General features: G+C 47.8%; 7 protein-coding genes across 7 annotated transcripts; 1 reads left to right on the forward strand and 6 right to left on the reverse strand.

The window, feature by feature from the left end:
- Positions 1–1,419: 1,419 nt before the first annotated feature.
- DEU56DRAFT_740429 (UbiA prenyltransferase family-domain-containing protein) lies at positions 1,420–2,480 on the reverse strand (the record flags this gene model as incomplete). Its single annotated transcript, XM_041348809.1, has 4 exons — positions 1,420–1,482; positions 1,541–1,866; positions 1,923–2,307; positions 2,361–2,480. 4 exons carry the CDS (start codon positions 2,478–2,480, stop codon positions 1,420–1,422), a joined length of 894 nt encoding a protein of 297 aa, XP_041206438.1.
- Positions 2,481–4,522: 2,042 nt separating this feature from the next.
- On the reverse strand, positions 4,523–9,186 carry DEU56DRAFT_740363 (uncharacterized protein; the record flags this gene model as incomplete). Its single annotated transcript, XM_041348803.1, has 14 exons — positions 4,523–4,729; positions 4,791–4,984; positions 5,038–5,206; positions 5,382–6,516; positions 6,796–7,194; positions 7,352–7,435; positions 7,525–7,614; positions 7,663–7,781; positions 7,839–7,982; positions 8,043–8,146; positions 8,208–8,595; positions 8,670–8,789; positions 8,841–8,904; positions 8,960–9,186. The coding sequence occupies 14 exons, from the start codon at positions 9,184–9,186 to the stop codon at positions 4,523–4,525; spliced, it is 3,444 nt and encodes a 1,147-aa protein (XP_041206439.1).
- A 245-nt stretch (positions 9,187–9,431) lies between these two features.
- On the reverse strand, positions 9,432–11,860 carry DEU56DRAFT_860239 (sugar transporter). Its single transcript, XM_041355315.1, has 11 exons — positions 11,815–11,860; positions 11,245–11,761; positions 11,157–11,176; positions 11,002–11,109; positions 10,869–10,954; positions 10,812–10,824; positions 10,536–10,757; positions 10,114–10,488; positions 9,950–10,066; positions 9,754–9,894; positions 9,432–9,693 (listed from the first exon to the last, which is right to left on the reverse strand). The coding sequence occupies exons 2-11, from the start codon at positions 11,419–11,421 to the stop codon at positions 9,486–9,488; spliced, it is 1,467 nt and encodes a 488-aa protein (XP_041206440.1). The 5' UTR covers positions 11,422–11,761; positions 11,815–11,860; the 3' UTR covers positions 9,432–9,485.
- Position 11,861: 1 nt separating this feature from the next.
- On the reverse strand, positions 11,862–13,428 carry DEU56DRAFT_860242 (glycoside hydrolase family 61 protein). Its single transcript, XM_041355316.1, has 3 exons — positions 12,658–13,428; positions 12,469–12,602; positions 11,862–12,413 (listed from the first exon to the last, which is right to left on the reverse strand). Exons 1-3 carry the CDS (start codon positions 13,100–13,102, stop codon positions 12,039–12,041), a joined length of 954 nt encoding a protein of 317 aa, XP_041206441.1. The 5' UTR covers positions 13,103–13,428; the 3' UTR covers positions 11,862–12,038.
- A 904-nt stretch (positions 13,429–14,332) lies between these two features.
- On the reverse strand, positions 14,333–16,698 carry DEU56DRAFT_757737 (uncharacterized protein; the record flags this gene model as incomplete). The annotated part of the gene is made up of 7 exons (XM_041350163.1): positions 14,333–14,703; positions 14,763–15,347; positions 15,397–15,740; positions 15,805–15,883; positions 15,940–16,138; positions 16,191–16,279; positions 16,338–16,698. The coding sequence occupies 7 exons, from the start codon at positions 16,696–16,698 to the stop codon at positions 14,333–14,335; spliced, it is 2,028 nt and encodes a 675-aa protein (XP_041206442.1).
- A 298-nt stretch (positions 16,699–16,996) lies between these two features.
- DEU56DRAFT_814984 (uncharacterized protein) lies at positions 16,997–19,299 on the reverse strand. The gene is made up of 6 exons (XM_041353754.1): positions 19,082–19,299; positions 18,936–19,024; positions 18,685–18,883; positions 18,163–18,636; positions 17,544–18,113; positions 16,997–17,486 (listed from the first exon to the last, which is right to left on the reverse strand). Exons 1-6 carry the CDS (start codon positions 19,221–19,223, stop codon positions 17,116–17,118), a joined length of 1,845 nt encoding a protein of 614 aa, XP_041206443.1. The 5' UTR covers positions 19,224–19,299; the 3' UTR covers positions 16,997–17,115.
- Positions 19,300–19,517: 218 nt separating this feature from the next.
- On the forward strand, positions 19,518–21,454 carry DEU56DRAFT_982017 (aspartic peptidase domain-containing protein). Its single transcript, XM_041359871.1, has 6 exons — positions 19,518–19,669; positions 19,729–19,937; positions 19,990–20,095; positions 20,148–20,504; positions 20,557–20,866; positions 20,918–21,454. The coding sequence occupies exons 1-6, from the start codon at positions 19,609–19,611 to the stop codon at positions 21,216–21,218; spliced, it is 1,344 nt and encodes a 447-aa protein (XP_041206444.1). The 5' UTR covers positions 19,518–19,608; the 3' UTR covers positions 21,219–21,454.
- Positions 21,455–21,619: the final 165 nt, after the last annotated feature.

Here is a 21,619-nt window from a genome sequence, read left to right on the forward strand (position 1 = left end):
GATGGCAACGTCTAAAATCTTGCTCATGCTTCTCAATATAAAGCGCCCAGATCTCGACGGAAAGATCTCCTACATGATCCGTCCAGAGCTGTCCAGCCGTTAATTTCTTGGCTCGTAAAGTTACCACCTTCGATGGCGATTCATCAACGCCGGCGCTTTTCTACCATTCTCATCAGCCGCTGATCAGCGACGCCGTCACCTCTCCACCATTGTTTATGTGGAGTAACTTCATTTTCACGAATCACCATTCAGTGACCATATGTGCGACAAGGAGGTTCAAGTTCCCTCGCACAACAACCGCTACCCACGAAGTCCGTGCCTATCTGATAATGCGAGTTCGGAAGATAGGAATAAAACTTGGCGCATTAGGATTAGTTAAACTGATCTGTATCATCGAGTCTGTATGATTGGCATGATGACTTTATCAGCGCAACTCGAAGGAGATCCATAATTGCCTGGTCGTGAGGCAAGCCTCCAACGGTGCGCCGTCCCGCCGTCCCTTTCAGACAATGCAATCTGACGAAGGAGATGTAGCTTTCAAGGCACGCACAAATTGCGGCGCAATAAATAATAACTGGGCAATGCGGGAGGTTGTACAGTCTGAACGCATACTGTGCACGAGATTGATACCTGGAGGCTGGAACAAACGTCGCGCTGTCGCCTGTAGTTAGACCATAAGTATACTGGAAGAAAGACAGTCGTTACAGCCGTGCCCCAGTCCAACACGCGACAAAGTCTTCATTAGCGGGTTTCCTTGCTCTTGTTCATGCTCAACCTCCAGACACAACAGGATTCCTATGCATGTAATTTACTGGGCCGGAAAGTCCTGTCATGTCGCATCACTGTGAACATTAGTACATGCCTACCATCTTGATAAGTCTTGATATCGTGCTCGTGTAGAATCAGCTCGGGATCAGATGCTCCGGAAGGCCACTTAAATTTGACTCCGTTGGTATTCGGTGGATATCTCATACTACCTGTGAAGCCTGCTCAGTCAAAGCGGATCAAGATTATTACCTATTCTCCTTCTGAGGTTCTTTACCATGATGTGCGTTGATCGGATATCTCTATGCGCGTATCTCGCTTGATTGAGATATTGCACTTTGCTTCAGATCTCTGAGACAAACCGCGGGGCTTTGTTGGGCGAATAATCCAACCCGGGTTACAACCATGAACTTCGCATTTCGAAACCCTACATAGACCAGCGAGTAGGTGCTTCTATAATAATAGTGTGTATGAATACCATATGGTAAGTACTTTGAGTGGGAGACTTGACGTTCGTCAATATCGTACAGCGTAAAGCTATTGCGTAAAGAACAGTGGTAAGAAAAAATCTGAAAGATAAGTTGGGGGGAGGGGGGTGGTGGCTTCTGCGCTGTGATGATCTGTTACAAGATTGCCCGAGTTTGCAGTGAGGTATCACCAAGCCAACACACAAAAACGCGCATTGGCTGGCAAGAGGTGAGCACCCATGAGCCATATCTATAGGGAATGTCGGACATTAGGTCAAATACAGCCAATATGAATCGAAAAGACGAACATTGTACATCCAGTAGTTTGATCGGTCACCAATTTCGTCGCGGACGAGAAAGCACCGAATTCCGACCACAATGCCCATCAAAATGAAGAGAACACTGCAGAGGGGTCCCAGACTCCAAAAGGAGGCAAGCGCAAAAGAAACCAACGGAAGCATGCAAAGAACATAGATACGAGATCCCTCAGGCGCCACAATAGGCAGAGTTCGTCGTCCTATCATGCGGTCACCATCGACGTCCTGGAAATCCTGCACATGAATTGTCACAAGTATGACAAGGGCGCTACACAAAAGTGCTGTCATGCTCGTTTTGTCAAGCGAAGGTTCGTCCGCTAAAAAAAATCAGTTTGGTCAGTGAAGCATTAACCTCATATGCAGAACCGCCTACACATAACCAATGTAGAACCGAGTTCAAAAGACACATATGCTCCTACGTTCAACAAATTCTTGCAAATGGGATGGCGGCTGAGGCCAAAATCATCGTGCACGATCACAAGGATCGTGAACACCACACTGGTCACAAGCACATTGAAGCTGAAAAAAGATGAAAATCCCAAGCAGAAAACCATCAGTCCCCAGCGCAAAGCACGAGAATTCTCGACGCTAATACGGCCAGACGGCAGAGGACGCCATGGTTTGTTCAGGAGATCTTCATGTGTAGTGTACGATTGGTTGGAGACATTGCATTGGAAGAGATGTAGCCAGAGCCAGGACAGAGAGCGAGACAGGGCTAGCGGGCTATGACGAGGTGATACAATGTTTGTGAATACCATCTACCATGCCAAATTCAGCGTCGCGCACTAAAAGTTAAAGCTGGAATATATACCACTGGGAGGATGACTGTCTTGAAGTCGGATTTCGTGAAAAGCCAAGCAGTCTTGAGGTGGCGCAATCCAGTGCGCAAAGTGGTCGCTACGATGCTCGACGTCGGTATTTCAGAGTACATTTCGCCGTTTCGTCATTCAAAAAGTGGATCATTCTGTTAAATAAGACAATCTAAGGACAACACTAAACTGAAAATGAAGTATGTCCGCAATGGAATGCAAACACTTTAATTGCCCGTCGCCCTGCAACGCACTTCATAAGACTTCATATGACAATGACAATGCCCACCTTTGAGAGCCGACTTCCTATTATTTCCCTTGATTCGGTGCCAATCTTGTATCGGCGCGATCCTGTTGGACCAGCAAGCAGATATTCTGTCATAGTAATGACCTCTGATAATGGTCCTGGAACCTCATCAGCGTCAACCTGGTCAATAGTCTAGAGATATGTCGGTGACTCGGATCACAATTTCCTGGAGGGGGTACTCTCTGAGGATATCCTGATCGGTGGTAGTCGCGTCGAGGTTCTTTTCCATCAGATATAACTCCTTGTACTGTCTGGTCAAATGAGCATCGTAACGGAAAACGAGAGGACGCAGCGCCTCATGTCAGTGCTTCCAAATATTATGATGAGGGACAACTTATCTCGAGAGGCACAACCAACGTGCCACGGAGGAGACGAGAGTGTGACACGTTGCAACCCAAGGGCGTGAGTGCGTGCTCATTCGAATCATGTTTTTGAATGCATATGGAAATCATTGCATACGCACTTTTCAATGAAGCATTGAGCTCAATGACTGATGATTGTGTGTAGTACTAGTAGTAGTAAGTTAGAAAGCACGTTTGTGACCGTCACGATGTCAAACATTTATCGGAGTCACGACTGGCAACCCGCCCGGGCCCAGTCCCAGCTGCAGACCTCCGAGTCCGCAGAGCATTGATAGAAGCAATGCATTGTACACTCGGAGTGTAAAGGCATAGACTTCTACATTAGTCGGAGTTAATACGGCTGGTAGGTAACAGCTCGATCGATAAGATAACAGTGAAGTCTGTGGCCACTGGCACAACTGTGTGTCCAGACTCCATGGAGAGCACGTCGCCCACGCTTTGGAATATCTAATCACATAATAAAATCGAAACCCCACATTCACGCATCATCAGGGCGCAGTTTCGTCAGGAATCTTCTCGACGTTTAATGCGAAAGTTTTCTAAAACATAATGTCGAGTGCCTTCCTCAGGCTCGATTCCGAGTCCGCATCAGACTGGCCATGTCCAGGAACCAGCTTGCTCCGGTAAACTGCAAGGAGATTTTGAATCGACAAACGGTCGTCCCGTCATTAGTCGTTTGTCCCTGAATTCCATCTAGGTCTATACTTTGATGATTTTTTTTTGATCAAGCACTGTTGTCGCGAGTCTTCTCGCCCACGATGATCTCGGAGTTATTTTGTCTGTTCGCAGATAGGGGTAAGTTTTTTTTTACGTATGACACTGAGCCAGCTCCTCAGGAAGACACGCACCCCTGCTGTTGGGCCCGGGCTCAGGTTCTGACCGTCCCCCCAGCTGAGTGATGTTCACTCCTTGTGAAGTTATTCACAGAAGGTATCTACGGAAGTTTACATGCAGAATTTCCAAATTTTACGAGCACAAAGTGCAAAGGCTGAGAAAGACCGATGGTACCTAGGATGGTTGAGCACTCCTAGGGGTGCGGTGCCCGGTAGGTGGCCGTGGGACAATCCTTGTGCTCGGCAGCTCAATTGATCGCACTTCCCCATTTGCGGTCGGCGGAGGACCATCCCAGGCGTTGTGGTGTACGTGGCAAGCAGACAAGGCGTGCATAGATTGCACTACAATTACACCATACGTTTGGAACCGAGAATCATAGGTTTCCAAGAATCAATTGAGTAGTACAAAGAGGTACAAAGGCGTCCATAGGAGTGGTTGATCACTGCATGTAGTATCACATCACTTCGCTCGGAAAGCACGAAGGTGGTTATATCATTTTTTCAGGGCCCGGTCGTGTTCGCTACGGTAAAGTTCCATGCAAGTACCTGCTTTGCTAAACTGATTGTCTCTTCGGAAGCTGCGTATCAAATTGCTATGCAAGTTAGTCTGTTTGTGTGATAACAGTTGGGGAATGAGAAGATGGGTGCGCTGTCCAGGCACTTTACAAGGAAGGCTTGGAACTGATGCAGTTGTCATCCTTCCACCTTATCTCCTGAGTTAGTACAGCAAGCAGAATGAGCTCCGTGGAATATATAGTAAATCCTTCCTCAACCAGCGGTCGCCAGATCGATTGGTCTGCTGGACAAGAGATAACGTGACGATTGTCGTTCGCCTTGAGTATTCGAGCTGTCGGCTTGGATGTCTGAACCTGATTATGTGCGCGGCGTTATGATGCGATGTACTCGACGGAAGTGTCAAATACAACTTACCTGACCACCAGCGGATGTAATGACAGCTTTGAGCAACTTCAAGTCAATCTCGACCTTGGGGGTCACATAAAATGTCATCCCTTTGAACAAGCCTTCCCCACCGTCTTCGCGTTTAGCGCGCTCGAGAGAAGTGGAGAGTTTAAAGTTCCATTTCCGTTCCGGTTCGGGGTCAGATATTAAAAAGTCCGATTCCGCTGCAGTGCAGTAGTCAATCAGAAAACGAAAATGAGCGAAGTCGGTTACTCACGTAAAAGTTTGCCAGCTCGCACACTCGAATTGACCCATCCTTCTGTTAACACGAACGGGGAACTTGCGATAGCGCACAAGAATTTCTCCGTACGAACGATTCCCTTCGTGACAAGGTGCGTGCAGTCGTTAGGTTTGGTTGTCATCTTGACGCCCAATTTATTTAATCGCTATATGGATGGTTATCAATCAGTCGAACTGTATTGCAGGGATCTTTCTTGCCTTGATGATCTCGTCGGTCAGCTGAATACCTGTCGTCATCACTCGAACTGCTCCAGATTCCCGAGAGGGCCCAGAACTAAAGTGTGATCGGATGAGTCAGGATGGCGGGCGCAAACAATTTACGCACAGCTGATTGGTGCCAACATTGGGGGCATGAGATCCCTTTTTGTTCTGAGTTGCCTTCATGCCCTTTCTCTTCGACAGCTCGTCTTCGTCAATACTCATCTCGTCTTCCGTTCTTTTCTTCGTACCATTGCCCTGCGTCGTGGCCGGCTTCGACATCGATTTCGTTTGAGGAATAGACGAAGAAATGACCTCCTCAACCTCTGCTTCCGAGTCCTCTTCGCGAGCCTTCTCAACTCTCCGCTTCTTCCCGTCTCGTTCCTGTTCGACCTCGGCTTCGTCACGCAGGGGAATGAAAGAGTCGTTGAGACCGGAGCTACGCCTTCGCTTGGCGTTCTTGCGCTCCTTCTCAAAATTAATGACGTCGGGCATGATTTCATCCCTCAGTTTGCTCGTCGCCTTGTTGGCAGCGCTGCGCTTTGGTAAACCGCGTGTAGTAGTGGAAGGAGTATCCAGAACCACTGAAGTCTCGTCCTCGTATTCCGTTTCCGACTCATTCCGTGCTTTGAACTTCGACTTGTTCTTCACAGGAGGTGTTGAGGTTGAAGGTTTTGACAACGAAGGACGTCCACGCTTGAGTCCGCTTGTCGACGCCTCGGCAGCAGATACATGAATGGAGTTCGTCCTAGAAAGCTCGGACCTTCCTTCCTTGTTCGTGGACGTGCCCTTGCGTGGACTTGGAGACAAGTAGTCTTTCGGCAGAGATGGAACTAGCACGGATACTGTGCGTTTCGGCGTCTTGAAGGTTTGTACAGGAGGCGAGGGTGAACGGGCAGCTGACAGAGTCGGAGATCGAGCATGAGCACTCTGTTTCTCCTTGGCTTTTGAGGACGTGGCTAGCGGCTCCTTCTCAGGCTCTTTGGCTTTAGCTTTGGCTTTAGTGCTGGGTGTAGTTGACTTATGCTTGGCAGGCCGCGCAAAAATTTCATCATCATCATCAGACAAGGATGAGGCGCGCTGAGGAGTTTCCTTCGGCTTGGGCTTCGGTTTCATCCCCGTCTTGACTGGCGTCGAGGACCCGGGGATTGGCCTGCTTGGATGGGCCAACGCAGATTCGGAGTCGGAATGCTCACGAGAAGGGGGCAGAGGACGAGCTTTGCGATGCTTGGTCTTCTCCTTTGTTGTGGACAGTTTGCTAGACGACTTCCCGCTAGCTTTGGACTTAGCCCTAGAAGGAGCCTCATCCTCTGCAGAGCTCTCCTCGTTGATATCTCTGGAATTCTTTACACCATCTGTCACCCGCCCTTTGTACACCTCCACGACGTTATCAGACGCATCAGATGCAGTGCTTTCTCGTACGATCCTCGAACGTTTGCGCAGTCGCGGTTTCGTGAGTCTTGAGCTACTATCATCAATACCTGTTGTAGCGCCCTCTTCTTCGGCGGTGACTTGCTGAGGTAATAGTTTCTTCAACTTCTCCGAGGATTTTGATTTCGGCTTCGGCTTCTGTTGTCGCAGTGACCTGGAAGGGGAAACATATTCGTCGTCGACATCCATAGCTACACCGGCTGCTATGTCGCCAGCATCGTCAAGGTTGGGGCCCTCGTCATCGCCGAAATTAACTGCAATCTCCACCTCTCTATCGTCTCTCGTACTCATATCTGTAGCTTGGGGAGCAGTGAGAGCAGTGCGCTTCGGCCTTAATGCCACCGGCTGGGATGAATTCGGAGGCGAGCCATCCTCAATTTCATCGATGGTCTTTGGCTTCGACTTGCTGGATGCAGTCTTGGCTTTACCGGTTGTGTTGGGAGTCTTGGTAGATGGGGTGACGGGCTCCACGTTATCAATCATGCTCCTACGATACTCTGCATCCCTCTGCTCCTCTAAGTCAATATCAATGGGACTGACTCCCTGGCCGCCTGGAACAGGTCCCCCTAATGTCGTATAAACGGAGCCCGCGCTGGCACCACCTGTTTGAAATGGCGCATTACAGATGGTGAGCAATTTTATATCAAGAGCGCGGTTCAAACTCACCAATTGGGGTCATGAGCATCTTCCCGAAATCGACGCCAGGGGGAAAGAGAATGTATTTGTCAACCCCCACAGTAAGATTCCTAAGCGCAAATAATTAGTCTCGGCCATAGCCTATGCGTTCAAAACAAACAAAGTCATGGCTTGAGAGCGGTCGCTCATAGGTACTCACTTCCATGCAATGAAACAATCCTCAAGCCAAGTATGATTGACTATTGGTATCGACCATGCAACTGCGCGCTGTGTTTTAGGCGAAGGAGAACTATGAGCCATCAGTGTAACTGTGAATTTGCTATTTCGAAATGCTTACTAGCCAGCGACCAGGACCTTGTTGCTCTGACTCATACTCGGCGTGAACCTTCCGCCCATGATTTGGATAAGTTTCTTCAGATAATCTCGCGCGGCACCAGAATAGTTAGTGACAGTGATCTCCTGAGCGGCAAGTGAGAATATTGAACCACAGAGCACATGATGGGTTCCGCTTACGCATTCGTTAAGACCAGGAATACCTCCTCTTGGAACAGGGTACCACAACAAACTATCGTGCGGATCATTCAACGTGCTAGACGCATCAACGTGAAACATCCAAGTCAAGTTTCCGATCAAAATCGGGCGAGAGGAACGGGCCGCCTATAATATAGTCGCAATAAGATATTCCGTTGATTTGCTTGAGTTAGACAGGGGATATACCTTAAAGTACGCCTTTCCAGAGCGGTACCGCGTAACAAAAACATCGCATTCATCAACAAGTGTTGCTTCCTCGTCCTCCTGTGCTTCTTCATCCGTGCCGGTACCTTAAGCATGAGAAACAAGATCAGGGAGACGTCACAAGCAACGAGGACGAAATTACGACACCTTTGACCTTGACGACAATTCCACCCGCCCTCTGTATATTCGCCTCCACAGCTTCACGATGTCCTTGCCCCAATTCCAGCGAGCGGGACAATAACAGCCTCCTTCCTGCCCACACATTGACTCTTTCTCTGCGATCTGCTTCCTCCATCGGTATAGGACTGCTCAGTCTTGTCTCGCCACTCTTTTTTCTCTTTTTCTTCCCACTTTCCCCAATTTCTAGATCATCGTCGTCCATTGTGACCTGCATGCCAGGTTGCAAGACCTTTGGATCAGGCCACAAGTAAGGACCTTCAGGCACACGGCGTCCAACGCGTACTGAGTCATCGAACCAATGAGGTGTCAGGACAGACATGTGGGTATGTGGCGCAAAATGCATGGCAGTTTGGTACTACACAAGTCAGGGGGTAGCAATGTGAATAATCGACCCGTTATATGCGCGAGTGAAACAAAGATAGAAAATACCTTATCGCTCTGTTCATGCAATGCGAAGAGATGTGTTACATCGCGAGTAAGGCCCGTTCGCCATTGTCCTCCTAGCGAGGTGATCCCTGCGGAGAGAACTTCGAGGTCCGATGGGGAGAGCTTGCGTACGAAATTCATATCATACGACGCGAGGAATGACTATTTACTCACATCGGTGGCACACGCAACGATGCCTGAAAAAATCATTGTTGGATCAGGCGAATAGTACTGCTCTCTGAAAACGACTATCAATCGCCTTCATACTAGCATAAACGGCAAAGTACACTCACAGCTGAAGTTTCCCAAGGACTATGCTCCGCTGTACCCACATTCCCGATACTACATGCAAAGATCCCGCGTGTTCGTGCTGAGTCCGTGATCCAGCAAGGGCAATAAGATGGGAGTGTGGTGGTGCGCTCGTTGCGCCATTGAGGTCCAGCAAGCCTGAAAGCTCCTTACGCTGTTCCCCTGGTATTGAAGATGAAAGAACATAATGCACACCGTCGAAGACGGCCATACCGCTCAAGCCTCAAGGTGCTCGACAAGCGACGTGAGAGGAGGCGTGACGTGACACAACGCGTTGACAGTCATCACGTCGCGTTGTTGCGCCACGTGAGCTTCATGACCAAAATTGCTCAACCCCTAGGCCTGATTCATTTTACTATTAGAAAACCGAGGAGGATCAAAGGTTGACGGAACCATACTAAGAATCCGGGCGAGGAAGGTTCTGTAGTTTTAGATCTGCTCAAGGACGAAGAATTACTTGTGTATTTGGCAGATAATTGTTCGAAGTAAATACTTTCTGTCCCCATCCTACTACACTAAATATCTAAAACCAACGGGGCCTCCAAGACCCTCGTTATCCTTCCCATCCCGCTCCGAGTCCTTCCTCACCATCTGCTTATTCAGATGTTTCAGATACAGATGCATCACACCAAGCATGCCCGTTGAAACCCCAATTGTTGACAGGCAGACGGCATAGGAATACCGATATGTCGGGCCCCAGTGAGACTGCCAAACATACCTATTAAATATATGCGATTGTGGATGATGAGCGAGCGTCAGAGGACTAAATGTCACTAACGATCCAGTAATATTTCCTATCGACCCCAGTCCATTAATCAAAGCAAGAGCAACAGCTCGCTTCGCGGGTTCTTGGGACCAAGTATTGTTGACCCATCCCCAGAACACCATGTAACCGGCGTAGACTTGAGCCATCAGGAACCTGTACATCTTTGAGTACAAGACCCAGCGCTTTATGAGCACATGATACTACTTACAGCGAAAGATAACGCGCAGCAGTGTTCATCGTACAGATTGATATGATAAATCCAAGGGCTGTCACTGCATTGGAGGCAGCAAAGTATATGTAACGCCTTTGCTTCTTATCAGAGTACCTGCTTGTCCATGAGACGCTGCTCTCCGATAACACTGGTTCACTCACCTCGAAAGAGCAAATGCAACTATTGTAGAGAACACCCATGGAGGAGCGCAGAGCAACAAAGATACTGTCGTGTTATATCCCATAGTTGCGCTGAGCGTCGGGAAGTAAGCGAAGAATGACTGCGATAATAGCTGGATAGCGTATGCGACTGTAAACCACCACACCTTCCAGTCAGACAAAGCATCCCACAGTCCTTGCATGCTCGTCTTGTTCGAAGGCTCAGTCCTACTATCACCATCTTCTGCAAGACGAGAGATAGCAAGTGCTTTTTCCTCCGGAGTGAGCCATCTCGTGTTGTGCGGGAAATCAGGGAGTATGAACATCGCGCAAATTGCGACGAACATCGTAACGCTACCCTCGACGTAGAACAACCATCTACAGAATTTTCAACATAAATGAGTAAAAGAGACGTCATTTCTCACCTCCATGCAGCTTGACCAAGTTTCCCCTGCATGCCTTGAAGTATGCCAGATGCAATCAGGGATCCGAAAGCATTGCTGATCGGGATTCCGCAGGAAATGAGAGCTACTCTCAAGGCGAGTTCGTCTCGCTTGTACCACTGAGATATAAGAAACAAACTTCCAGGGTAAAAAGGTCCCTCGGCAAATCCAAGAAAGAAACGGGCGAGGACAGCCCCCGCATAACTTGAATCGAACTGTCAGAAACTGCATAGAATGATGCAAAGCGAAAAGGTGTACTTCTTTGTGATTCCTGGGTATCATTAGTATTCGTCGTAAGGATCGATGTGCACAAACCTGTTAATGCCGATATTGCACCCCATACCAACATACAAGATGGAAGAAATATCGAAGGTCTCCCCAGCCAGTACAGAAACATATTTCTGGAAAAAGTCAGTCGACTTATCGCCTAATGGTGGATACAACTCACGCTGGCACTTGCATAATGATGTATCCGACGAAAAGGATTGACAAGATCGTGGCGTATTGTTGCCCCTGCAGGTGTAGATCCTGCTCAAAACCTTGTAACCGAGCATTGCTTTCGACGCCATGAGATTAAAGCAAGTATGACAACAAACCACATACGAAACATTTGATCTGTCGATCTAATCGTGGGTGCACGGTAAGCGCACATACCAATGAAACTCGACAAATAACTTGAATTCAGACTCACATAATTGAGAGTAAAGATAACCACGATTATGGACATGCGCAAATCGAGCTTCCTCAGCAATCTCCGTTCAAGATCGTCACGGGCACACGCGGCATGATGGGGTACGTCCAGAGGCACCTTGAAGTCGCCGATTGCGCTGGTAGTTTCACCCGTCTTTGAATCGTCGAGAGCAGACATCGTTCCAAAAGATAAGAAACACAACCGGAAGGCCTTGATGACTGCACTCTTTTTAGCCTCCTCCAGTCAGGATGTTCTTTCTTAATAATATTCTCTTTTGACGCCTACCACGACAGTCAGGTGAGAAAACAGCGTGGCATGGATCTTGCTGCAAAGGGAGCCAAGAGCTATTGGCAATGGCCTGGTAGGGAATCATCTGACAAGATGAGGCACCTTCATGAAGGACAAGAATAGCGTGAGCCATGGCACCAGGAATTCACCAGTGCTTATCAGGGTGTCCAGTACTCGATTGATCATGACGGTGACGGTGATTCATTGAAGGTGTGTCGGGCTGCAAATTCTGTACCACAATTAATCAGCAAGCTTAAGAACGATTTAGTTAGTTTTACCTACATGATCGTTCCTATATATCATGATGGTGGTACAACATATAGAATTTTGAAGTGGTACTAGTTACTACTTCACACGTGATACAACCTGGGTAACCCGAGCGCAGAATAGCAATGAACGCCAACAGAAAAACATAAAAACCGCGATCCCCAAATACATCCGTCTCCCCAAATATAAGTATCGTGAAAATCGTAATGGCTCTCTGATCAGTGAGATATTAAGGCTGTTCACGAAGTGCTCGTCAAAACCTCCCACCAACGCCTCATCACTCTCGACACGCTCCGGGGGTGACGTGCATTCACAGCAAAAGCTGCTTGCGCCGTGCTCACTTTGCACTGGCTTCCACCTCCACCGGCCGATGCAGTTGAAGAGGGCGCGGGTGTACCAGTAGCGGTTGAGCTGGAATTGGAAGATGTCGGTGACGAAGTATTTGACACTTGCGCCGCGAACGAGACAACTGGAGGCCCAGGAAACGTGTACTGCACGGGTGTGTCGAAAACTGTTGGATCGTAAATTCCTGGGTCGGTATCGCTGTATCCGCCTGGAAAAGTGACATCGTCACTCGCTGGGGCGACGCCCGATTGGTCACCCAGAATATTTACCTGCAGAGGACGCGATTGACATGGAATATAAGACCACGGACAAAACATGGCTCACCTGGGTACAGCTAGGGTAGAACTCGGCACCGCCCACCTCAGTTGCAAGATGCAGCGCGATGATCTCGTGCCGTACGAGGTACTGCCCAGGAGCTAGTGTTGGAGGGAGGGTTACGTTCGATGGGCCACCACTCACTATGCGAGCAACATTCAGACAGAGAAAAAAAATGACGTAAATGAATAGACATACTGATATTTTGCTGATACCAAACCATATTACCTGGCTGCAGTCCCGTCTCCTCAATCTTGAACCACTCCGCATTCGTTGAGTTATACTGATCGCACGTAGTGTTAACACACTGTGCCATATAAGTCATGATGGGGCCAATATTATGGGGCCAGTTGCTGCCGTCCCCGCCCTTCCACCAAAACTGCAACTGACTGGCTGGGTTAGCATCGGCGACAAGTGATGCGAGTTGAGCATCTTGTCCGCAATTGAGGTACGGGTTGTCAGCGCCCTTCACTGGTGAGACATCATTGATCTGTCTGACGATGCTGGGAACAGGGTTGGCATTGGGGAGGTTCCCATAGTAGTCTTTGCCATCTATTGCAACTTGTGCGACATATCCATGGCCCGAGACAAATGGCAGTAATGCAAGAAGGGATAGGGAAAACCGGTATGAGCAGTAAGACATGGGATGTCGACAGTCAAGAATGTTATCGCGGATCCGGGCTTATATCAAGAGCAGAGGAAAAAGCGCGTAAAAGAAGGACGGCGAAGCGAAGTTAAATTTGTGGAAAATGCACACAAGGGGTGACAAGGCTCGCGCACAGCGTGAGGAGAAAGTACGTCGCGGTATAGGCGGGGATCTTGCGGGGAAAAAAGATGCAAAGGGGGGCGCGAGGACGCAACGTGTTTATGCTTTATATATACATACGTGCGCGTGCCATCAAATTTTCTATTGTTGTCACTCGCAGCCGTAGCTGGAGAGAACAAAAAAACATGGTGAAGGCGTGGACAGTGAACTTCATTATCCGAAGCGTGCCTAGGAAAAATTTCTATTATTAATTGCCTCCGTCACAGATTAGATTAGATCATGCAGCTGTGACAGCTTACCACAACGTTACTTGGTTTTTTCGACCACCGTTAACCGCCAGACCTCTTCAAGCGAATCCATAATCGTCACGATTCTGCAGCTTAGTATACAACTAGGCGTCGAGTCGTTGCGTGACACGGTACAAACCTAACCCAATCCATTATCGATCACCATCCATTTTATCTGTGAGCCTCATGTTCGCCGCATGTCCGCAGTACCTGCTGGTCCCCGGTTCTCTTCCATTGAGCGCTCGCCTTCCATCAACGTTTTGGACTGATAGTGAATTTGGTATTCTAGGTTCCGGGAACTGTGCCCATGCCACATCAACTGCTCAAGCTAGAAGCAGACTGATTTCTTGATATCGATCACTGGCACTGTGAAACTGTGCGAATCTGCTTAGCCTCAGCTATTCAATCACTCCGATAGACTGTTTTCACTTGGCGTTTAGAGGGTGTTATGTGGCCCCTCAGCTTGCGTCTAGTACTCGGTAAGACTGAGGCGGTGGATAGAGATGGAAGAGTGGTAGCCAAAGTTTGATGGTTTCAGCCTACATATTTCGCCGGGGTAAATATTGGGATAGGCCTGAAGTTCCGGGCAACATGTTAACCTGCATTTTGACTGAAGAAGGTATTTATCTTATCACTTCAATTCTCTTCAATTTCGTTTTGCTAGATCGCTCCAACGATAAAACGTTGAGCGTGTTTTGCCGCCGGAGCCAACATTTCATCTACAGTAGCCTATCAGCAAACGTGGCCAGTCGGACCTTGTCATTCTCCAACGTAATCAATTCCATGTTCCTAGTACTTGATAAACAGAAAGGACACACTCTCAAGTAATGCGCAGAACACCAGAGCCATCAGCACGCTGTTGCATGAATATGCTCCGGTCGCCGATCATCTCCGCCACATCTTCCCGCACGCTCTTCCTGTCCAGCAATGGACGCGACCCTTCGCTTAAATCAGCTTTCGTCTGGGAGATTTGTGTCGGGAGTTCCGAGCCGTACAGAGCGGCACCGATATTGATAAGCGTCAATTCTCCACCTTTGCCTCGCCTGAAATGGGTGACGACGGTCATGATGAAAAGCAGCATGAAGATGGCGGTAGATACGGCAAGATGAGGCATAGATGTTGCAAAGACAACCTCGGGAGTTGACAATCTTCCAGGTACGTACGCAGTACCTAGGTATCCTGTCAAATACGCTGCGAGAAGGATACAGTCAGAATATTGTTTTGTTTTTTCAAAAATCAATCGAGTGTACCTTTTGATGATGACTGCAACATCGTGGTGAAGGTCGCTGATAAATTTGCAGTTGACAGTACCGTGAGGTTCACGATTGAACCTGCGCTTGGGAGATTGTCAATTTTCTCTCTGCCAAAGAGAAAATATCGCTGGGCAACCGTCCCTAGATTTCCGTAGGGGTCACGAACAAGGTCGACAAAGGGTCCTGCGTTAGCGCTGAAGTCCATCATCGCGAATGAAAGTAGAGCAGGCGTTTGTCTGGGATGAAGATTCCCTTGCGTCTTGTAGTTAACGCCATTCGGGCTGGGTTGAACGCTGAGCATGCCCAATCCGTTATTGCGGACTTCCCGCGTCGTAATCTGTACATTTGGCTTGCATACAAGGAAGGCTACTTCGAAAAATGCCCCATCCTGCTGATATTGGAAACTTGGCAAACCAGTGAAGTTCAACCACGCCTCGCTCAGGCTGGATACGGAGACGGTCATGTCACAGCCTGCCACGCATTGGCTGATTTGAAACACAGTGGACCCGTCGGTTGGTGGCTCAAGCGTACTATGATTTAAAACAGATGATGTTGGATCAATAATATACGCTGAGAATGACGCTGGGAGAAGTCAAAAATACGTGGACTTCATATGGTTTCTTCTACTTACAGTCAGCAATGATAGACACATCTAAATCTGCGTCCTGTAGATTGACGCCCAGTACAACCTCTGTGTCATTGGAGCTCATATCCACAGTCCCTGTTATGTTTGTTGATGACCATGCGCAAGACGGGTTGATACCGATAACATCAGTAAGCCACCTCGAACTCGTTGTCGTGGAAAGGTCAACGGGAGCTGGCACTATGTATGCTGCGATATCCGAGTCGGAGCTGTTGGCCGTGGAGAAAGAGTATCGCACGTTGAGCATCATTTCCGCCCAAAGCAGATAGGCAGCACGCGGAGCGTTGTTACTTGCATAAAGGCCAGAAGAGTTCAAGTAGTTAGTCGAACCACTGCAAAATACCAAGGATAGTTACAATAAAGAAGAAAAATGTGTATTTCAGTTGATTCACATACTTCCAAACGCTTTGCGCTGGCACAGCGGCAACAGCAAATGCCATGATATCGCCATCCGCAAGAACACTTTGTATTGACACTGAAACAAACAGGTTAAAAAACATGCCGAGTTTTTTTGACCAGAATTACACTCACACGTAGCAGGTGCCAAAGTCGAAACAACTAGAACCATAATTGACGCTGTTGTGCAAGCAACAAAGTACCGCGAGCAATTGCGTCCTATCATCGCTTTGATGGTGCTAATGTATCCAAATGATGGACTAGATATGCTGTTCACAGTAGATAAGGGAACCCTGTGAGGCCGAGACGAAAGGACTCGAAAGAATTCTTCACTCTGTAATCTTGATATTGATAGTATATGTCGGTAGAGGAACACCAGCACATACCCTCAAGTCCGACAGCATACTGTTGAGTGGGTACAACGCAATTGTGATGATAATGATGCTGATAGATGTGATTGCGCCCTTGATGGCAACTAATCGTAGAAACTTTCAGCAAAGTGCCCAGTGCCCCGAAAGGAGAAACCATCTTACTGAGATTGGCAGGCGTAGTGTCTATGAGACCGTGGGTGTTCAATGGCACACTGTGATTATGAACAGTGTAACAAAATGCCAGATACCCTATGGCTACCATTGGGAAGAGCAAGCTCTTGCAAGCATTATAGAAGCTCAGCCAAAATGACTTGCGTGCATTCGGAGAGTGGTGCTGATGATAAATATGAGGACGTAGAGGTCGTAGAGGGGTGAGGGATTCAGCTACCCTCCCATCGGGAGAGTCGTCGTATTCGAGTGACAACTCTGAAGCTAACGGAGCGTTCTTCATAGAATGAGATGCCCGAGGTGATCGTAGCCTGTTCTTCAAGTCATTCATTGGAATGTACGAAGATTCCGCCATGCTGCTTTTCCTTGCTCGCTCGCAGGCAGGCAATACAGGTATACAAGTCGCCAAGAGAGTGGCGAAGACAGAGGTGAGAATTCAATACAGGGTCATAACAGCTTGTCGTTTCGTATATTTTTGGATTGATGTAACCTCAACAGTTAAGCTAATCAGCACGTTATGTCCATAATCTCTGGCCCCGCCAGTACTTACCACCTCGAATAAGGCGTGCCGCACACGCACGCTGTGGCTCTCCGATGGTCCTAATGAACCCGACTCTAAATGGTGAACCCAACTAATTAGTACAAATCCATTCAGTTTCAGAATTTAGTCATTTTTGATTCGAAGGGAGCCGAGTTTGCTACTCGCCTCGACAGTAACCCTACACTGGTAAACAATTTAGATCAAGGTGATGGCAAGCAAGGTGATATACTCTCAAGTAATGCGTAAGATACCAGAGCCATCGGCTTGCTTTTCCAAGACTATGTTCGGGTCGCCGATCATCTCCACCACATCTTCCTGCACACTCTTCCTGTCCCACAACAAACGTGACCCTTGGCATAAATCGGCTTTTATCTGGTAAAACTGCGCTGGAACTTCCGAGTCGTGCATTGTGGCAGCGATATTGATAAGCGTCCAATCTCCACCTTTGCCTCGCCTGAAATGGGCGATGATCGTCAGGATGAAGAGGAGAATGAATATTGCAGTAGATACAGCAAGCTGAGGCACATTTGTCGCAAAGATGACCTCAAAAGTCGACACTCTTCCAGGCACATATGCAGTACCTAGGTATCCTGACAAAAATACTACGAGAAGGAGGAATTTTGAACAGATGTTTTTTTTTCAAAATGGATGAAGTGCACCTTTTGACGACGACTGCAGTAATGAGGTGAAGGTTGATGATAAATTTGCAGTTGGCAGTACCGTAAGGTTCATGATTGAACCTGCAATTGTAGGGAGATTGTTGACTTGCTCTGTACCGAAGAGAAAGTCTAGCAGGACGTCCGGCGCTAGCGTGTCATAGTATACTTGAATTTGGGTGGCAGGTCCCACATCGCCGATCTCTGACATCGCAAATGACAATAGAGAGGGTGTCTGTGCGGGATCAAGATTTCCCTGTGTCTTGTAGTTGACGCCATTTGGGTTGGGCTGAACACTAAGCATGCCAAATCCGTTATTGCGTACTTCCCGCGTACTGATCTGTACGTTTGGCTTGCATACAAGGAATGCTAGCTCAAACAGATAATCAGTTATGTTATACTGAAACGTCGGCAGACTAGTGAAGTTGAACCAGGCATAGCTGGTTGTCGAAAGTGAGATGTCACAGCCTGCCAAGCATTGGCCGAGCAGAAACACAGTGGACCCATCGCTTGGTGGCGCCTGCGTGCTATGATTGAAAACAGCTGTCATATCAATAGGTGATATAAATGAACCTAGGAGAGGTCAACGTTGTGTAAACTACAGAAAGTTTCTTCGGCTTACCGTCATATGAAGGGACAAGCACATCTAAATCTGCATCCTCAAGATTGACGCCCAGGTAAAACGTGTCATCGAGACTGCCCATAGCTATTCCTGTTATGTTTGTTGATGACCATACGCAAGACGGGTTAATGCCGATAACATCAGTAAGCCACCTTGAAGTTGTTGTCGTGGCAAGGTCAAGGGGAGCTGGCACAATGTATGCTGCGATGTCCGAGTCGGAGCTGTTAGCCGTGGAGAAAGAGTATTGTGTATGAATTATCATTTCCGCCCAAAGCACTGATGCAGCAAGAGGAGACTGCTCATTTGCATAAGTAGAAGTCATGTAGAAGCCCGAATTACTGCAAAATACGGAGAACACATTAACATGAAGAAATTCTGCTAGTTGACTCACATACTTCCAGATTCTTTGCGCTGGCACAGCTGCAACAGCAAATGCCATGATATCGCCATCCGCAAGAACACTTTGGATTGTCACTGAAACAGGTTGAGGAATGCGCCGAGTTTAACCAGAATTACACCCACGCGCAGCAGGTGCCAAAGTCGAAACAACTAGAACCATAATTGACGCTGTTGCGCAAGCAACAAAGTACCGCGAGCAATTGCGTCCTATCATCGCTTTGATGGTGCTAATGTATCCAAATGATGGACTAGATATGCTGTTCACGGTAGATAAGGGAACCCCGTGAGGCCGAGACGAAAGGACTCGAAAGAATTCTTCACTCTGTAATCTTGATATTAATAGTATATGTCGGTAGAGGAACACCAGCACATACCCTCAAGTCCGACAGCATACTGTTGAGCGGGTACAACGCAATTGTGATGATAATGATGCTGATAGATGTGATTGCGCCCTTGATGGCAACTAATCGTGAAACTTTTCAGAAAGATGCGCAGTGTCCGTAAGGAGAAACCATCTTACCAAGATTACCAGGTGTAATATCTATGAGACCGTAGGTGTTCAATGGCACACTGTGATTATGCACAGTGTAACAAAATGCCAGATACCCTATGGCTACCATTGGGAAGAGCAAGCTCTTGCAAGCATTCATCAGTGAATTCATGAGACTGTGATATTAGGGGAGCTCAAAGTGAACCCCAGTGAAAACTGGCTGTGATGGGAGCGGGCGGTGTATGATGAGATATGAATTTCCATTTTCGTACTATGCCAGAATATGCTTCCTTCTGATTATAAGCACGTACAACTTGATAGCAACGCATAAACTCTCTACATTGTATTGTACATTGTACCGCGGGCACCTTCGTATCCCGGAGTACGTGGGATGATTGACGGTCATTGACCGCCCTTGCACTGCTTCCCATCGTTTTCATCAAGTGTATTTATGTAATTTACCTCGATGCCAAGGAATATCTTCTGCGAGGTCGCAGACGGGCCACGGCACGCCGACCATTCGACTGCAGCGTTGTCGAGGACACTTGATCTGCGATATGCTCCTTTCATCACTGCTGTTTGTGTCGCTGCTGTACTCAGCGTGGGCCACAGATTCAAGTATGTTTCTGCTATTCTGTAATGCATGAGCCTCTGAAGATATCCAAATCACACGACAGCATGGGCTAGCATTCCGATGAATGTTCCTTCTCAGCTCACAAACTTGAATTTCAACTACGCCACTGTGACCACCTACTTTGGCACACCACCTCAACAAATGAATCTTACGATTGACGTTTCCACTGGCGAAATGGCCGCATATTCAGTGGACTGCGTGTTTTGCAGTGGCGAAACTTTTTTCGATGCTTCATTGTCCTCAACGTTCCAAGTATGGCCCCGCAGTCGTCCCATATTGTAGCTCTGACCGTAAAGATGTGCAGCATCTCAATTCTCCTTGGGCTCAGGCACGACCTGATTTCAACGGTTCAGAGTCCAGTGATACCATGAGTTTTGGCGGGATTCTCACTGTGACGGACGCGCAATTTGGTAGGTTCATGATAGATTTTAGAGTGTAATTTTTGATTCACCGCGTTGATAGTGCTAATTGACACCGGATCATACTCACTCGCAAGACAAACGATGCACAATGGATTTCTTGGGGCGTTTCTGAATCCCCTTAACAGCACCATAGTCACGGATAACATATTTTCTCAACTCTATCAGTCAAAGCAGTTGTTGAATCCCGTTATCGGTATGCGATTTGACCCGCGAAGCCCCAAACTAACAGTTGGTGCTCTCGACGCGAATGATTATGAAGGGACTATCAATTGGGTTCAGTTGGAGTCTAACCCATCGTGGGATGCATTTAACACGTTCCAAGTCGACGGCCTCAAAGGGTATAATGGGTCATTTGTCCCACAGGGTTCAGGTGGTCTGTTTGCTAGCATCGACTCTTGTAAGGCTCTTACTTGATTTATTCTCCGTTTCTCTTATCGCCTGCGCTTCAGTGCTCCCATCAATAGCTGTCCAAAACGTGTCTACGTACGCCACTAATAATGGATACATCGGTCCAGCCGGTGCCGCCGTTACCATCGATAAACAGACTAACGTCGCATCCCTGCTCTGCGATGAAACCTACCCTTATATTCCCTTGACGGTGTCTATCAATGGCGTCGATTATCAGGTTGATTCCAGTAACAACCTGCTTTACTCTCGACAAATTCAGTTAGGTCTTTGCACTCTCGGCATGACGAATCGTTCCGACACCCTACCACCTAACTTTATCCTCGGACAACCTTTCCTGAGGAGCGTCTACGTGTAAGCAGTGAGAATCGTATCTTGTAAACATCCGCCTCACCTGTAATTTAGCGCTTACCGTTTCCCCACGGACAATTGCCCAGGGTACTACGGCTTCGCTTTTGCTAAAGGTGCCAACCGCACGCAGGCACAAATTTCTCAGACTCCGACATCCACCCCGACCAATAGTGCTCAGTGTCTTTCATTCGCAAGTCCGACGTCAACGCCTTCTGCGACTATTGTCACGGCGCGGCAGGCGCTATTGTCTTCGGAAAAGTATAGTGTGTATGGGAGCACAAATGCGTCTCAAGTGCCATTGATCGATGTCGAAAACCTGTCCAAGATGACATGGAACGCGACCAATCTTTATTAATGATACTTATACGAAACTCATCTGGACTTTGTGCACAACTTTATTGAGGCTGTCTTGCTGTAGCCAGAAGTTTGGACACGCACGGCCATCTTGATTGTCGTCGTCGTCGTCATTAGTGGCAGGCTTGCTTGTAGACAGGACACGTATTCAAGTAATGGGTGTTTACAAGTCCAAAAGCCAATTCAAGTACACAGTGGAATATTAAATGTTCATTCTTCGGCGACAGCATGTTTGGGGCGTTAACGTTAGGGGCTATTGATATTCTACAATATATAAAATACTATCGGTCTTGTCGTTGAGCGCATATTTGGCTTTGAGTCATGCCATCGAATCTGCATACTGCTTATTGCCGACCAAAATCGGTTGTAAATATATACGCTCAACAAACAAAGAAGAAACCC

Source organism: Suillus clintonianus, assembly GCF_016758775.1.
Source record: "Suillus clintonianus strain FC179 chromosome Unknown DEU56scaffold_57, whole genome shotgun sequence".
NCBI lineage: Eukaryota > Fungi > Basidiomycota > Agaricomycetes > Boletales > Suillaceae > Suillus > Suillus clintonianus.